At 43.1% G+C, this 18,374-nt stretch overlaps 1 protein-coding gene across 5 annotated transcripts in view; it reads left to right on the forward strand.

Moving 5' to 3' along the window:
- The first annotated feature begins 771 nt into the window (after window positions 1–771).
- The window catches only part of ppm1g (protein phosphatase, Mg2+/Mn2+ dependent, 1G), a 38,108-nt gene continuing 20,505 nt past the window's right edge, over window positions 772–18,374 (forward strand). Inside the window, exons 1-8 of one of the 5 annotated variants that reach the window (XM_056278509.1) lie at window positions 772–869; window positions 1,226–1,362; window positions 1,881–1,950; window positions 2,304–2,389; window positions 4,305–4,434; window positions 14,856–14,967; window positions 15,235–15,458; window positions 15,908–16,083. In XM_056278509.1, the coding sequence (XP_056134484.1) occupies window positions 1,252–1,362; window positions 1,881–1,950; window positions 2,304–2,389; window positions 4,305–4,434; window positions 14,856–14,967; window positions 15,235–15,458; window positions 15,908–16,083 (909 nt within the window). In that variant the 5' untranslated portion in view covers window positions 772–869; window positions 1,226–1,251. Of the gene's footprint in view, window positions 870–1,210; window positions 1,363–1,880; window positions 1,951–2,301; window positions 2,400–4,304; window positions 4,435–14,855; window positions 14,968–15,234; window positions 15,459–15,907; window positions 16,084–18,374 lie in introns of those variants that run through there. The other 4 variants (XM_056278512.1, XM_056278511.1, XM_056278510.1 and 1 more) reach the window with 4 other exon arrangements.

Raw genomic sequence — 18,374 nt, forward strand, 5'->3', positions numbered from 1 at the left:
ATTTACTAGAGATATTTATTTGAGATACTTCCTCTCCCAAGCTGTCTCCCTCTGGTGGACGTATTAAATCAACAGCGAGGCACTCAGTAGCCCATTATTTTCGCACACAACCAACCTACCGGGCATTACGTGGTATTAACTGTAGCCTATTGAATACTTATTTATGACTTAATTAATTAAAATGAGTGATACTTATTTAACTAGCCTATGTTATTACACTTCGTGTGTGCCCCGTCCGTATTCGCCAGCTGTCTGTTATATTGCATTTAATTTTCATGTTGGTGGGGGATAAAACGGAGGAGAGGCCTAGGGCCCATTAACGTCATGATCCGGCCCTGGCCCTCTTCTAGACTGCTGGGATAGGCTCCAGCATTCCCGCGATCCTGAGAGCAGGATAAGCGGTTTGGATAATGGATGGAAGGGAATGGATGGATCTCCCAAGTTTCCCCCCTACAAACTTTCCGACCACATGCGGGTCGTGACAATCCCATCTTCTCTTGTCACGGTTATCACCCCAACAACACACGTTTCCTCTGTTCTCGACTGACGGGAATTACTTTAGTATTGGTCTTCCTTTTCTTTTTATTTTCTAACCCTCTCGTACTCTCATTTTGATTTTCAATTTCGCTCTCCAACTTTGATACCATTTCTGCTGTCTTCTTCTCGCCGCTATGTTGAATGCTACGTGCTAGTGATCTCATTACGTGCGACGTATGTCGCTTCCCTTTCTAAACCCAGGCGCATGCGCGGCTTGGCACTTCCTCTACGGCTTCGGGTTCTCTTTGAAAGGTCTGTTGATGGCGACTGCTTATACACGTGTGGTTATTCCTGTGCAAAATCTGTGTTTGGGGACAGATCTGCGAGTTTAGGTTAGTTTGCTGGATGGGTAAAGTAACCATCTAGTTACCAGCTTTTGTTTTGAGAACTGCGCAGCGACTTGGTAGAGAAGCCATTGGTTACGACTTGGAAGTTTAGCCGGGTTTTCTGTGGCTAGCATGTTGGTGTTAGCCAGACATTGCATCCACTTTGTTTTCCTGCTAACGTTTGCTAGCTGGCAACAACATTCGGCTTAAGCTAGCTGGCTAACGCAGTCCATTGTAGAGAAAAGAAAATCAACGAGTTGGGTGTCATTAACTTCCAGTTAAAACAGGAAAAATTTACGTTGTGTCTGCTGCTGTTAACAAGAACTAGAAGTCTAACATTTCATCAGACATCTTATCACCAGGTTGTAAGCCATAGAAGCCGACCACCATGGGGGCATATCTTTCCCAACCCAATACGACCAAAACTTCTTCTGATGGCGGCAACAGCAAAATGAGCTACGGCTTTTCTGCCATGCAGGGCTGGCGGGTCTCCATGGAGGTGAGCCGATAAAAAAAAAGAATAACATTTTGAAAAATTGAGTCATCTACTTTCGCTGGACAGTGTATGTTATTAACGTGTGTGGCTCTAATCTTCTGTATAGATCTGCAGGTTGAGGAGCTTTTAGGATTTATAGCACCCATTTATAGCACCATTGACAATAAGCAAGGTTTTCTTTAATTGTTGACTACAGTGGCTGGTGAATTCTAAAACGCAATTTACAGCAGTGTTGTTAAACTGCAGGGTTTCATCTATTCTCAGATGTCGTTTTTAAACTTTAAAACCTTTAGTTGCCTACACATGAATTGGTTATGTTGTCCATAGTAGTTAAAATTCCTCTTTGCAGAACTGCAATAACAGATTTCTTGGTAGAGATGATGGTAGAGATTGAGTTACAGACACGTTGACAAGTGTGTGGACAAGTAGTAACAAATGAGACATTAAGGATTTGTCAGAATTTTCTACCTGTAATCTTGCCCGTTTTTTTGTCGCGTGTTCTTGTCTTTGCTTTGTAATAGGATGCTCACAATTGTATCCCAGAGCTTGACGAAGAAACAGCCATGTTTGCTGTGTATGATGGACACGGAGGTAACCTATGCATATATGGTGTTATAACATAATAGGTGTCAGGACCTGATCATAACTGTACTATTTCCTAAACATGAATCCTTCAAGTATGCCATTATCATGACTCAACACGAATTCTGACTTAAAACCCTAACACTAAAAAAACAAACGAAGAGAACGCTCTGAAATTCTCAACTTTCCAGGAAGTCTGTTCCTAAAATTAACGAAATTGATACCAACAAGAACACAAAGCCAGATTTTTTTTCCCTCAGTCCTTCTCTATAGTTACATCTTGCTTTTTGTGTTTAACACATCATCCTAATACATGCTCATGCATCTGTGCAAAAGATGAATTATTCTGTTCCCCCATCTAGGTGAGGAGGTGGCCTTATACTGTTCCAAGTACCTCCCTGAGACCATCAAGGAGCAAAAAGCCTACAAAGATGGCAAACTGCAGAAGGTGAGAAATGGTAAAATCCAATGTGTTTCTCATTTTAACAAGTGATAGTACAGGCATGATGTTCATTTCGCTAACCAATCTCTAAAATTCAGCACCATCCATCTAATTACTTTGTTCATAAATTTGCAAGAGGCATTATTTTTCTTTTACATGCTTGAATTTAGATATGTGTTCCAAATGGATATTTTCAAGCATTTCACTTTCATTGATCTCAAATAAGATTACTGTTTTTTTGTACTCCAGTTCCACTTGTGATCTATTCTGTAGATCAGATTTCTTATGATGACAAATCTGTCGCCTCTTAATGCATTATGTCTTTTGGCCATTACATTATGGAAAGGCTGTGGTATTGGAATTTTTTGTGGCCTTGGACAGTGTTAAAGTGGAATTCGTTTTTCCTGATCTCTGCATTTACCTGTAAAAGAAGAAATTAGGGTTATCACCAGGCCAAAGTTGTTTATGAGCATTATTGAACCATATCAGCTATTGCGATATCTTGAGTTGGCAGAGTAGACAAGCCCAGTGTTTCCCCTAGAAACTTTATTAGTGGGTGGGGGTGGGGATGTGTAGGTGTGTTGGCGAAGGGGGGAGGGGTGCTATACAGTTTACCCATCTCGCTTCCTTCACTCCGTCTTGTTGTCATACCAAGGCTACTATTAAACTTTCCACAGCCTTCTGTTACATCATGCTTTAGTCACTCTCACTGTGGTAATTATTGCTGTTGGGCGAAAACCATGTCTCTGCAGAGGAACTCACGTTGCAGGAAGGGGAGAAAAAAACATTTCACTACTTGATAACCAAACATTACATTTTCACAGGCTTTGTAAAACACTTTGCATTTGCCAAGGAGCACTAAGGTACTCAGAAGCCTTCAATGGGTAGGTTGGTTTACATAATAAAATTCCCAAATTTGTAGCTAAGTGGTTTTCACTCGACAGTGACATTTATTTAAGTTTTTTGCCAAAAACATGCGGTGTGAATATACGAGTCGACTCATCCTGCGATGAGTCACCTTTCAAGTCACTGACACTTTGAACTGTGGGGAAATTAAAGGACTTGTTAGAGGAAACAAATACTGATATGAAACATGACATGTTGTAGTACCTGTGTTAAAATACATTTACCAAGGTCCAGTCAACACCAAAATACCAGACGTGTGTGACATCTACATTGTCAACAATGCTGCAACTCTCCTGCATGAAATTATAATGGGACAAAGTTGCATTTTGGGGATGAAATAATAAATAATCAGGAAATTGCAGATTATTCTTTTGAAAATCTTTAATTCTATGTTACAGTAAAATTAACTTTTTCTACACGATATTGACCTTTTCACTCAAAATTAAAAGTAAATTCTTTTTCACATTTCGGTGACAGAAGGTTGTTCGGTGGCTCTTCACGATTAGTGCTAGGCACACCCACCAGTGGCTGTGGAAGGGGAAAAGCTGCAAACCTGTGTACAAGAATGCTACCCTAATGACCCTGATCATTTTGCTTTGTGTGCCCATTTCATGATGTACACTAAATAATCTTAAAGGAGTGTGCAGGTTTTTAATGGGTGCTAACACATTCCACCTAGCCTCACCAAGCGTGTCAGAATGTGAATGTTATCGAAATGATGGGTCATGGTTGATCAACTTATCCAACTAAACTTAAGTTGTAACTGTTCTTCATGGTCCTCACGTTCATTATGAGGACATACCAAGTAAAATAAAGGTGGTCCATTTGTGAGCAATATAGTAATCAGTTTAAGAGGTATTGACTCAGACATCCTAGACTTTTCAATTTGAAAATACGGATACAAAATATGCACACACTGTATATGTGTGCGTGTTTGTTGCTTCTGTCTTCTGGGCTCTTGGTGGGACTTCATATCTCACTGTATTTGATTTTACTTTCTTTGTGTTTTTGATAGGCACTAGAGGATGCCTTCCTGGCCATCGACAGCAGAATGACCACAGAGGAAGTCATCAAGGAGTTGGTGCAGATTGCTGGCCGGCCCACAGACGAGCCATCCAGTGAGAAGGTGGCAGAAGAGGATGACTGTGAGTAGACCTCCAAAAGTAGTCCATAGTCTTGGGTAGAAATGCTGAAGAATAATCAGCACATAATATAGTACATGTTGTCTATTCCCCTTTGAGTAAGGTTAAGAAATTATACCAGTATCATTTCTGAACAGGTACTCTCAGTGCTAAGGCTAATGGTGAACAGACAGCATTCAATACTTGGGCCGTTCTTACTGCCCCTAAACATATGGCCATGTTGATATTTCTAAATAAAAGCACTTGTTGCATTTGTTTATCCTAATGAATTTATGCAGGTTGAGTTTACGTGGACATTTCTTTTCAAGCCGCTGCTGGCAATCTCGTGTATTTAGCAGCCAGTATGAATTAGACTAACCGTGTCCCTCAACACAGGAAAATTATGCGAAGAAATAATTGATGTAATAGCCTGCAATCCCAATGCTTCAAGTCTTACTTGCTGTCTGCTGAGTACATGTAATCTCAAAGCATTTATGCAAGTGATCCATGTGATTTCTCTGAGTGGTAAAAATACTTCCAGTGGCAGCATTTGGAGCTGGGCGATATGGCCAAAAAAGTTGTCGCGATAAAAATTTTCATATCAGTCGATAATGATAATTATCACGCTAAATGTCAAATCGTTTTTTATTTCAGGTTTAAGGCTGATTTTTGCCCCTACGTGAAATTTGAAGAAACCAGACAAGTTTTGTTTATTGTCAGAACATAAACACTTGCCAAACAGTAGAATATTTCATAAATCTGAGGTAGAATATTCAAAACAATTATAATGGTAAAATCTTTTTTTCAACATCAAAATATGCATACAGTCGTTTTTCTTCAACAAAATAAATATCTTAATAGAAAAATTAAGTGCTGCAGTGTACAGCACACATGTAACTTTAGATGACTTGGACTGCAAAGTTTGTGTTTTAAAGGATTATGTCAATAAATAAACGAGAAAAAAATCTTAATTCTGGTCAGCAGCATGTCAAACCCTTTATGCAGATGGTAAGTATTTTAGCTGACAAAGTAAATGTTTCAAATGATGAACCAGGTTTGTGGCGTTGCCTGTCTTAGCTGGCACTTGTCTTCAGCACAGTTTTCCATGCACACTGCTCTGTTTTTTGTCGGACTGTAAAATATCTCAAACTACTGAAGTTGAGTGACATTTCTTGTTGAAAATGGCTTTGTTCTGCTTTGAGCTGGTCATGGGTACTGCGTTTTCTTTGGTGTCGCTAATTTCACTCACCAGTATTTTGCTTATTCCACTCCAACTACAAGCCTGTCAGCCACTGTGTCTTTAAGCATACTTCTATTCCTGCAACATGATAGCTGTTCATCTTCTTCTTCTGTTTAATGGCAGGTGGCAACTAGCGTTTAAGGTGCATTAGCACCCCCCCTCTCCCAGTGTATGGGTAGTTGAATTATATCTAGCATTTGTTGAACATGTGTTATTGTGCTTCTCCTTTAAGAGGGTTGGCAGTGTTAACTGTGTGACGCTGTTTGTCTTATTTGGACTCGACATAGTTTGATTTGTACTGAAAAGCCTTTGAATCGCAGCTGTTGTTTTTCCCATTTTCATTATTTTTTTTTCCTCTGCTGAACCCTAAAGAACTCTTATCTGTAAGTAACCAGATATTTGATTTGAATATTTACCTTGGAATGGTTATTTGGAACAGCTGTTAGCTCGTATGAAAAACTTAAACCATGACGATGCTAATTGCGCTAGCTTGTTTATAGGATTGTTAATGTTAAGTTAGCATTCGTGCTTGACTGTCATAGCTAATTAATGATGATGTAGTGTTTGTTGGTGTGAGAGCAAGAGGCAAACACATTATAATTGCGAATTTGTATTTTTATTTTTGTATTTCAGTTTCACAGTTTTTCTGATAAACATCTTAAACTGACAAGCTGTCCCCTGGATGTTTATTGAACCTATTTAGCTATCTGCCAAGCTAGCAGTGATGTCTACATTCTAGTAAGAGCAGAATAGTGAAAAGATAGATGCCTAACGGGTTACCTACAGAAAAGTGGATCTTCGTGGAAATACACAGCATTCTTCTGCCATTACAGCTGCAGTCAACAGGATGGATAAACTTGAAACACGATCACAATGCTCCAACACCTCACATACCAGTTAGTTGTCCTCAGCCAGTGCCATTGCAGCCATAGCATGTGCAAAAGCAGAAGCAGCACGTATGCAAGTATCATTTGCGCAAAGAGAAGCAGACATGATTAAGGTGCAAGCATACACTGAAGAGGAGCAACAAAAGGCTGCAGCGGAGGCTGCCAGAAAGAAAGCAGAGCTTCAAGCCAGTCTGCACACACTGCAGCTAAAGAGCGCAGCACCAGTTGCCATTGCTGAAGTTCTGGAAGCAGCTGCTGAGAACAAATTTGGGGATCTAGATCGTGCATGCCTAAAGAGTGACTATGCTGAGGATAAGTACATTAGTGAATTCAGTACCTGAGTCTCACCAAGACTCAAAGCTACTAGAACCCACATCCACACCAATGCACCAGCTAGCAGTGGATGACGGTGAGGCAGCTAAAACCTACATGGGGAAAAGTAATTTGCAGTTAAGTGAGTTCAGCGACCATGAATATCTGGAATTACCTGCTCGGCATACGTTCGGACAGAAGGTTGATGCCCCTCCGAATTATCTTCATGCTCAAAGCACATCCTGTGTCAGCACAGTCCCAAGTCTATACAAAGACACCTATAGCCACCAAGACCGGTCACACAATACAAGACCATTCAGCAGTGGTTACCAGCCTCCTCAGCCACATCCTGGTGTTGCACCCAGAGCTAATGAGGCCAGTTCATAGTTTACAACAGATTTGGCCAAGTATCTAATATGTCAGGAAATGGTAAGCTCCGGGCTATTAAAATTTGACAACCAACCAGAAAATTATTGGGCCTGGAAAGCATCTTTCCACAGCTCTTTGGAGGGCTTAAACCTGACACCAAGAGAAGAGCTTGATCTTTTGTATAAATGGCTTGGGGCAAAATCATCTGAGCACGCAAAGAGAATACGAGCAGTCCACATCCATAATGCATCAGCAGGTTTGAGCATGGTATGGCAAAGTTTGGAAGATTGCTATGGATCCCTGGAAGCAATAGAAATGCACTCCTTGAGAAAGTTGACCATTTTCCAAAAATCACAAACAGAGAAAATCAAAGGTTAAGAGAGCTAGGAGATATTCTTTTGGAGCTTGAAGCTGCCTGAGCAGATGGCTCTTTACCAGGTCTTAACTACCTGGACACATCTCGTGGAATCAATCCCAACTGTCCAAAAGCCGCCATACCACCTGCATGACCAGTGGGTCTCTGGCATATCGTTACAAAGAAAATCACTGAATATCTTACCCACCATTCTCTTTCTTTGAAAAGTTTGTTTGTGACCAAACCAAGACAGTCAGTGATCCAAGCTTTGCCCTACTCACTGGTAGTTTGAGTACAAGTAGGACAGAGAAACTTTTAAAACACAACATGAAAACGCCAGTTTCTGTCAGAAGTATAGAGGTCTCAATAGACTCTGACAGCAGTACTGACAACCCCTCAGAAAAAGGGGTGGCCAACCCAGACAAGCAGTGCCCACTTCACAACAAACCACATCCCCTTAGGAAATGTTGGGGTTTTAGGAGCAAATCCTTGGATGAGAGGAAAGCCTACCTTAAAGATAAGAATATTTGCTATAAGTCTGTTCATCAATCAGTCACCTAGCCAGAAATGGTGACAAAAATGTTCAGGGCAGAGAGCGCAACAGTTGAGGGCCAGCCTACTGTACCGCATCCAGGACCAGCTCCATAGATAACTGGGACCTCTGTAACCACAAAAGATCAAGGCAGAGAGCAAAAAGATGGCGCCCCTCTAGCCGTCACATCGAAATGCACCGACATGTGTGGGACTGCAGTTAGGTCAAGGTCATGCTCCAAAATCTGTCTGTGTTGGTATTAAGGAGGGCACAGCACCGTACACTCTAAAGATGTGCACAGGATTCATTGAAACTTTAGGGCGGCAGGCTAACAATTTCATTATGGAGTCATTGGATGGCAAAACTCATATTCCACTCCCCCCTCTGATCAAATGTGATATGCTCCCAGATGACAAATCTGAAATCCCCACATTTGACATCGCTAGACACTATACACACCCCAAGCGGGTAGTGGACAAGATCCCAACTCTAGAGCCCGCTGCAGCCATCCTGATCCTGCTTGGCCGAGACATACCACGAGTGCACAAAGATCGAGAACAATGCAGTGGACCCCAAGACGCATCCTATCCCCAGTGTCTTGACCTGGGCTGGGTGATTATAGGAGAAATCTGTGTCAGAAGAGCCCACAAGCCAGACTGTGCCAATTTCTACCAGACTAACATGCTAAATAATGGGCATACATTTCTTTTTGACCCTTGCACTAATAGCATCCAAGTCAAAGAAGTTTGACACTCCAGTGCTTCCCTATGGATTTCCAAGGACTACCGAGACTTAACAACCCATTTGATGAAAAAGACAATCTTGGTAAGGGAGTTTATCACCAAACGTCACATGACGACAAGCCTGTGGTGTCTGTGGAAGATAAAGCCTTCCTGGAAATAATGGACAGAGAGGTCTTCATGAACAACTCAAACAGTTGGGTGGCACCACTACACTTATGAGAACCAAGGTGCAGCCTCCCCAATAACAGAGCACAAGCAGTCAAGCGTCTTACGATGTTACGCCGTATGCTTGAAAAAAGGCCAGACATGAAGGAACACATTGTTATGTTCATGCAGAAGATCTTTGAGTCAGGTCACGCTGAACTAGCCCCGCCACTCAACGGAGAACAAGAGTGTTGGAGGTTCTATGTGTATGTCGCTAACAGTCACACACGTCCGGGTTTTGATGGTGCGGTATCTTTTCCCTGATAGCAAGGGAACAAACACGACAGTGACCTGGGTGTGTTGTGTCTTTGCTGATATTGCTGGCTTTCCTCTGTAGGCAGCCAGCATACACAGCATCCAGGTCCGGGAGCACAGCTCCCACAATCCTCTGTGCCGTCTTTAGCACCCGAGCCAAGTCCTTCCTATTCTCTGCTGTGCATTTGGCATACCACACTGTGACACATTGACAGAGGATGCTTGCTATTATGCTTCTGTAAAAGTTGACCAACAGCTGAGAGGGGAGACCGGCTTGTTTAAGTTTCCTGAGGAAGAAAAGCCTCTGTTGTGCTTTCTTCACCAGGTGGGAGGTGTTGAGTGACCATGTGAGTTCTTTGGTTATGTGGATTCCCAGGAATTTGATGTTATCCACAATATGCACCTCTTCACCGTTTATGTGCAGTAGGGGTGGGGTGGTCTTCCTGGAGCTCCTAAAGTCAACAATGATCTCCTTTGTTTTACTGGTGTTCAGGACCAGATTATTGTCTGAACACCACCCAACCAGATGTTGGACCTCCTCTCTGTAGTGTGTCTCCTCATTGTTGGTTATGAGTCCCACTATAGTGGTGTCTTCAGCGAACTTCACTATAGCGTTGGATGAGTGAATAGGGGTACAGTCATGGGTGAAAAGGGTGATGAGGGCTGGACTGAGCACACAGCCCTTCGGCACACCTGTGTTCAGGATGAGGGAGAAGTACGGTTACCTATCCTGACAATTTGTGGTCTTTGAGTGAAAAAGTCCATAATCCATGAACAGAGTGAGGTGGTTAATCCTAGGTTGCTGAGTTTGTGTACCAGTTTTTGGAGGATTATCATATTGAAAACAGAGCTAAAGTCAGTAAAAACTATCCTGACATATGTGTTTGGATGCCCCAGGTGGGACAGGGCTGTCTGAATTGTAATTGGGACAGCGTCCTCCGTAGATCTGTTCCCCTGATAGGCAAATTGGTGGCTGTCCAGATCTGTGGGGATGATGTCCTTGATGTGAGAGAGTATAATCCTCTCAAAGCACTTAATGATAATTGGGGTCAGGGCAACTGAGCGATATAGTCATTGAGGCAGTTGGCTGCTGTCTTCTTGGGTACAGGTACAATGGTGATGGATTTAAGGCAGGTTGGGACTACAGCCTGTTGTAAGGAGAGGTTGAAGATGTTGGTGAACACCCCTGTTAATTGGTCAGCGCATGTCTTCAGTGTGCGGCCCGACACTCTGTCTGGTCCTGCCGCTTTGGAAATATCGATTCTCCTCAGACTGGATTTCACCTGATGGTGCTGTAGGATGAGTGCATGCTCCTGCTTGGGCAGGGTCATTTGGGCCCTCGCTCCGCTGTTCTGCGTTTCAAAGTGTACAAAGAACTGGTTAAGTGTGTCAGGGAGTGTGCTGTCAAGGGGGATGTGTGGGGTGCTGCATTTATAATCTGTTATGTTTTTAATACCTCTCCACATGCTCGGGGGTTGTTGTTGTGTGTGAAGTGCCCCTCAATGCGCTGCTTGTACCTGCATTTAGCCTCTCTAATGTCCTTTTTCAAGTCCCTCCGGGCATTTTTGTAGGCCAGCATGTCACCTGTCCCGAAGGCAGCATCTCGAGCCCTGAGCAGAGACTGCACATTTCTTTCCAGCCATGGCTTCTAGTTTGGAAATACCTTGATGGTTTTGGTGGTTCGTACTGTGCCAGTGCAGAAGTGAATGTAGGCCAGGATGGCTGAAGTGTATTCCTCTAAGTCTGCTCCCTGTGCAAACACTCCCCAGTCTGCGCTTCCAAAGCAGTGCTGTACTTGTGAGTTGGCTTCCTTACTCCAAACTTGGACAGTTTTAACAGCTGGTCTTGTTCTACAGATTAGAGGTTTATAAGATGGAGTCATTACCAGTGAGATGTGGTCTGATAAACCGAGGTGTGGCGATGGTGTGGCTTTGTATGCTCCCGGGATGTTGGTGTAAACTTGGTCCAGAATATTTTTGTCTCTGGTTGGGAAGTTGATATTCTTGTAGAGTTTGGGCAGCACTGTCTTTAGTTCTGAGTGGTTAAAGTCTCCTGCCACAATCACAGTTCCCTCTGAAACAGCTGTGAGTAAGATGGCAGAAAACTCCCTCGGCATATAAAATGGCCTGCATTTCACAGCCAGGTATTCTAAGTCCAGGGAGCTGTGTGTCCCAATAATATTTGTAGCTCTACACCAGTCATTATTTATGTAAATACACACTCCTCCACCTTTGCTCTTACCGGAGGCTGCTGTCCTGTCTGCTCGGTAAACAGAGTGCCCCGTTAGTACAATAGCCACGTCGGGAACAGTGCTGGCCAGCCAGGTCTCTGTGATGATCATCACACAGCTGTCCATGTTATGCGACGTAATCCTCAGTCTTATTTCATCCATCTTATTGATGAGTGAGTGGAAGTTGGCAAAAAAGAGACTCAGCAGGACTGGTTTGTGCGGGTTAGCCCTTAGCCTAGCTTGTAGGCTGCTCCTCTTACCCTGCTTCTGCTTCCTTTCCCTGCACCGCCTCCGGCGCCTCTTTGGTGGGATAGCCATAACTCCTCCTCCGGGCTCTCCTGGATGCAGGATCTCCAGTGGGATGGAGTCCAGGCTTTCAGTTGTGTAACCCTGATACCATCATCCGATGTTAAGGAGTTCGGCTTGTTCATACTGTATACTAGCCTCAAGCGCTCGAAAACGCAACCACAACACACACAAAAATACTGTTTTGATGAGAGCACCGAGACACTGCATCTGTGTGCATCGCCATTTTAAGTTTTCATATGTGTAAATAAACAAACAAACAAGATACGAATTGGTTTTCAGGACCCTCCTTCTGTAAAAGGATGATGGAGCTACACCTCCTCAACAAAAGTCCTTTGAACCAGACTTGGATGCAGATATGCATCTACTTATTACAACTTATGCTACGAAAGATTCAGAAATCTTGCTGGTTCACACAGATTCAAGTGTTTTTTTCCAGCTGGAAGCTACTTACCCATGGATTAGCCGAACTCATTCAGAAAGTCAGATCCTGTTTCAGAGCTCAGGAGGGAGATCTTCCAAAAGCAAATGAGCTTATGCAGGCGAGAACAGTAATTGTCCAGAGTGTTTGCATGAGGCCTTCAAAGAAGAACTCAAGCCTGTCCAAAGGAGAGATTGTCTCAAAACACAGATAGTGTTGTGAGGAATGGTGGCCGCATGTCATCAGCTGCAATTTCTTGGGAAGAGAAACATCCAACCATTCCTAAAAACCACACCACATTGCTACATTGTTGGTGTAGTGTTACCATGAACGGGTCACACACCAGGATAGGCACATCACTGAAGGGGCCGTCAGGTCTGCTGGGCTGTGGATCCTGGGAGGAAAGAGACTGGTCTCAAGCGTCATACAGAAGTGTATCTATCACCTGTCGGAGGTTAAGAGGAAACATGGAAAAACAAAAAATGTCCAACTTACCTGCTGTCTGACCCAAGCCCCTCCATTCACACACGTTGGGTTAGACGTAATTGGGCCATGGACTGTCTGTGCTCACCATACCAGGGGAGTCTTCTTAGAAAGCAAGCACTTGCCTGTCATGTTTAACTGTTTGGTCACAAGAGCAGTACATATAGAGGTATTTGAGTCTCTACGTCAAGCTTCATAAATACACTTAGAAGATTCAATGCAGTCAGGGGTTCAGTAAAACTGTTGCATTTGGACCATGGGACGAACTTTTTTGGTGCCTGCAAAGAACTTGGAAAATGCAGAGCTTCAGTCTTACCTCAAAGAACAGGGCTGTACTTGGGACTTGAATCTACCACACTCTTCCCACATGGGAGGAGTATGGGAAGAATGATATGGGTTGTTCACCGCATTTTAGATGCTATGTTGCTCAAGGTGCACTCAACTAGTCTTTCACATGAAGTCCTCATCATGCTGATAATAGAAGTCACCGCCATAATGAATGCGCAGCCAATAGTAACTATGTCATCAGATCTGGACATGCCTGCTATGCTCACTCCTGCCATCCTTTTAACACAGAAGATTGACTGTGTCCACGCCTTCAGGAGACCTTGACATTAAGGATATCTACCGGAGTCAGTGGAAGCAAGTCCAGAGCCTTGCTGATTCTTTCTGGAGACGATGGCGTCAAGAGTACCTTCGAACACCACAATGAAGGAGGAAATGGCAAGCAGGCCAATCTAACCTGCAAATTGGACATGTTGTCCTCCTGAAGGTCAGCTAGGCCAAAAAGGAATGAATGGCCTACGGCACTTATAGTAAATACCTTTCCTGGTCAACACAACAGGGTCGATAAAGTGGAGGTAAGAGTGGTTAAAAGGGGCTCCCCCAGGGTGTATTCAAGACCTGCCTCAGAAGTTGTGCTACTAGTGGTATAGTACAATATACCAGGTGGCGAGTGTGCTGCCCCTTTAAGAGAGTTGACAGAGTGTTGGCTGTGTGCTGCCATTTGTCTTATGTGGATTTGCCATAGTTTGATTTGTACTGAAAAGCGTTTAAATCACAGCTGTTGTTTTTCCTTCTCATTCATTTTTTTCTCTGCTTAACCCTAAAGAACTCATGTCTGTAAGTAACCAGAGTTATTTAATTTGAATATTTACCTTGGAATGGTTATTTGGAACGGTTGTTAGTTCGTATGAAAAACTTAAACCATAGGGATGATAATCGCGCTAGCTTGTATATGGGATTTTTAATGTTAAGCTAGCATTCATGCTAATTGCTAGTTGACTTTAATGGCTAATTAATGGTGAGTTAGTGGTTGTTGGTTTGAGAGCAAGAGGCAAACACATTATAATTGTGAATTTTCTTTTTATTTCTGTATTTGTTTCAGTTCTGATAAACCTCTTAAACTGACAAACTGTCTCCTGGATGTTTATTGAACCTGTTTAGCTATCTGCCAAGCTAGCAATCCTGTCTACATTCTAGTAAGGGCAGAATAGTTATATTTCTATCGAGGAAAATTATATCAAGATAATTATTGCTATTGTTTTATCCCCCAGCCCTTGCAGCATTCACGAAATTATAAATGATGAGGCAATTCTGCTTAAAACCCCATTTTCAGAGATGGAAATATTAGTTGTATGAGCGCTTTTAGTTTCAATCATTTGCATGAGTTGTTAGTTTATATCGTGATCTAACTGTGTTTTTACCTCGTTTCCTTTTCCTTCAATCTATGTCTTTTAAACAGGCATCTCCACTTCTGAGAGTAGAATTACAATATATAACAGGACAATACCAGTTTTTGGTATTTGTCAACTTAAAGGCACCAAAAAACATCATAAGGCTTAAGCACGCTGGATTCTTGCAGTCAAAATAGAGAAATATTATTAACATAGTTATAAATAATGAAACTATGGCATAGAAAGCATTCAACAAAGCAGTACAACACTGTGCTCGTCTGTTGATATTTCTATCTTTCATCAGCGATATGATGTAAAATTCGTAGGCGGAAATGTAATCCTGCATTAATAAACACAAAAAAAATATTTCTGCATATTATTTACCCTGAACTTCTAAACCCTGTTTGTCCTCCTTTCTCCTTTTCTGTCCAGTGGACACAGAGGAGGCCGCTCTGCTCCACGAAGAAGCTACCATGACTATAGAGGAGCTGCTTGTACGCTATGGCCAGAATGACAATACTGTCAAACATGCTGCTGCACTCAGGTAAATAAATAAATTCTGTTTGGCCTGTCTCACATTTTACATACATACACAGCACTCTTGACTAAAGGGTCTGTCTGTGATTGCACTATAGTACTGACATGTATAGTAACCTAATCAGAATGAATACACATCCTTGACAGATTAGTATGGCTGACCATTATGTTATTTACGTATACAAAATTTGTAAAATATTGTTCCCATGGTTTTGTAAGTGTTATATGCATGCTTGATCCCTCTATTTTAACCTCCTTTTTATTGTGCTCCTAGTGTGGCTGCAAAAAAGGCCTCCTGCCCACATGCTGGGGCTGCAGGAGACGAGGAAGAGGGTGATGGTAGTGTGCAGAAGAAGGTAGGATTAAATGGAGAGGTTGAGGAGGATAGCAACGGAAAAGCCAAGGAAGTAGCAGGGGAAGGCGGAGCAAGAGGTTGCAAGCTGCGAGCCATTCGGAGAATGGGAGGAGGCGGTGATAGCAGTGATGGCTCCTCTTCAGGTATGGGAGTAAAAAGCGATGCTGTTAACAAATGCTCTAAATTCTTACTCTAGAAAGAACAGGTACCTTTTCAAGATTTATTTTCATCATGGGTCCTCTGATCACAGAAGCCAGCAATTGAAAAAACAGTTTTTAATTGCACCTCATATGTGTAAATTCTTAGTAGGACCATTCCAAGTAATAGTAAAGTGTTTCCTTCTTGCCTGCAGATTAAACAACCCTTAGATGTTCTGTTTCCTCAAGATTCTAAATAGTATTGTGACATTTACATTGCATTCACAAATAAGAACCCAAGTGGTATTAAGAAAAAATAACATCACGAAGGGTAGTAAGAATACTTGCCTTTGGTCTTCTTTCCACTGTCTTGTCTCCTATCTTGTATTTTCCTTCCCCTTATCCTCTCTCCTCTTCTATCACCATCATCCTCTCCTCTCCCCGATGTTCCTCAGCTGGAGCAGACAGTGGAGGTTCAGGAGGCACCAGCAGAGGTGAAAAGGCAGAAGGGGATGCAGGTCCTTCCTGTTCATCTTCTTCCTCCCAGGCTCCAGGAGACACCAAGTCCAGGTTCTTTGATGACAGCGAGGAGTCAGAGGAGGGTGAAGAGGAGGAAGGCAGTGATGAAGAGGTATGTATGTCTCACGGGTTTAGGGAATATGTTGTATCTGTAAGCTCAGTTAGCTAAGTTGAAGTCAACAGTGGGGGTGGAGTGGGCACACAACACAAAATGCTGTTGAAATGTCATTTGGGGATGTCACTTGGCCAGTCTGAATGATATTGGACTGAGGCAATGAATTAATGTATGAAGAAATGCTAAATGGGGGGCAGCAGTGGCTCAGTAGGTAGAGCAGGTCGCCTGGAGGGTTGCTGGTTTGATCCTTGGCTCCTTCTTGTAAAAAAAAAAAAATGTTGAGGTGTCTCTGAGCAAGACACCTAACCCCTAACTGCTCCCGGTGAGCTGATTGTTACCTTGCATGGTTGACACCGCTGTGTGTGTGGGTGGGTGGGTGGGTGAATGTTAGGCGTTCACTGTAAAGCACTATATATAAATGCGGTCCATTTATCATTTAAAATCTGCTCCAAGGCCTGATTGACCATTGACTATAGAGAAAGGCCAGGGACTGATTGAAACCAGAGATGGGCACAAATACATCAAAAGTATCAAGAGTATCTTGTTACAAATTACAAATACTTGCTCATCAAATGTATCAAAATAAAATACAAAATACTGGTATGAGAAAATATATTTAATTAAAATACAGGTAATTTGTAATTTGAAAATACAAAAATACATTCTATACAAACGGTATCACATTTTAGACATTAGGTAGCCTCAGTATGGGTCTGACCTTAACCCTCCCTAACATTGAAAAGATGAGCTCTGCTAATTTCCCCACATCGTAGATTTGAAGTGGCCAATCAGGATATCTTGGAGGTGGGAAGTTGTGAATTCAGGGATGCATGCGGGTGGTTTCTGTCAGTCAAAGCGACCATTAACTGACTGACTGAACAATTAATTGAAATGCAACTGGGGGAACTGAAGAGTTAGGCCAAAGTGATGCACTAGTTCTTTCAGAAGGCAATAAGACTGAGCATTTAGCAGATGCCTTTTGCAAGAGTCTACTACTACTACTACTTTCAGCTGCTCCCGTTAGGGGTCTCCACAGCAGATCATCCATTTCCATCTCTTCCTGTCCTCTGCATCTCCCTCTGTCACACCAACCACCTGCATGTCCTCCCTCACCACATCCATAAACCTCCTCCCTGGCAGTTCCATATTCAGCATCCTTCTCCCAATATACCCAGCATCTCTCCTCCACACATGTCCAAACCATCTCAATCTTGCCTCTCTTGCTTTGTCTCCAAACCATCCAACTTGAGCTGTCCGTCTAATATACTCGTTCCTAAGAGTGATAAATATAAATGCAGTAGAGTAAGTAAATTTCTGAGATCTCCAACTTTAAAAGCAACCAATTGAATGAGTGCAAAAGACACATAACAGTAGCATTACAGCAGAGTATGATACAGTACAAAAGAGAAGAGCCCCCCCTTTCCCAATTGCAAGAACAACCTAAAAACAGAGTATACTCCTTTGTGTAGCGCCTAACACTGCAGTCCTTCAATTTCTGTTTTAGATGTTTTTCAGCACAACTAATTCATTCATTCATTCATCATCAGCCGCTTCTCCGGGTTCGGGTCGCATTCGCAGCAAGCTAAGTAGGGCACTCGTCCCTCTCCCCAGCAACGCCCTCCAGCTCCTCCTGGGGGATCCCAAGGCATTCCCAGGCCAGATTGGACATGTAGTCCCTCCACTGAGTTCAGGGTCTACCCCGGGGTCTCCTCCCAGTTGGCCGTGCCTGGTAAACCTCCAAAGGAAGGCGCCCAGGAGGCATCCTAATCAGATGCCCGAACCACCTAAACTGGCTCCTTTGGATGCGAAGGAGCAGCGGCTCTACTCCAAGCTCCCTCCGGATGTCCGAGCTCCTCACCCTATCTCTAAGGCTGAGCCCAGACACCCTATGGAGGAAACTAATTTCAGCCGCTTGTATCCGCGATCTCACCCTTTTGGTCACTACCCAAAACCGATGACCATAGGTGAGGGGTGGAAAGAAGACTGACTGGTAAATTGAGCGCTTTGCCTCCCAGCTCAGCTCCCTCTTCCCCACAACGGTCTGGTACAACGTCCGCATTACTGCTGATGCAGCACCAATCCGCCTGTCAATCTCCTGTTCCATCCTACCCTCACTCGTGAACAAGACCCTGAGATACTTGAGCTCCTTCACTTGAGGCAACAACTCATCCCCAACCCGGAGGGAGCAATCCACCATTTTCCAGTAGAGAACCATGGCCTCAGACTTGGTGCTCAGCACAACTAATATCTATCTAACAAATTTTTTTACGTCAGTTGTAGTTGTTTTT

This window comes from Lampris incognitus, chromosome 4 (assembly GCF_029633865.1).
Source record: "Lampris incognitus isolate fLamInc1 chromosome 4, fLamInc1.hap2, whole genome shotgun sequence".
Taxonomy (NCBI): Eukaryota; Metazoa; Chordata; class Actinopteri; order Lampriformes; family Lampridae; genus Lampris; species Lampris incognitus.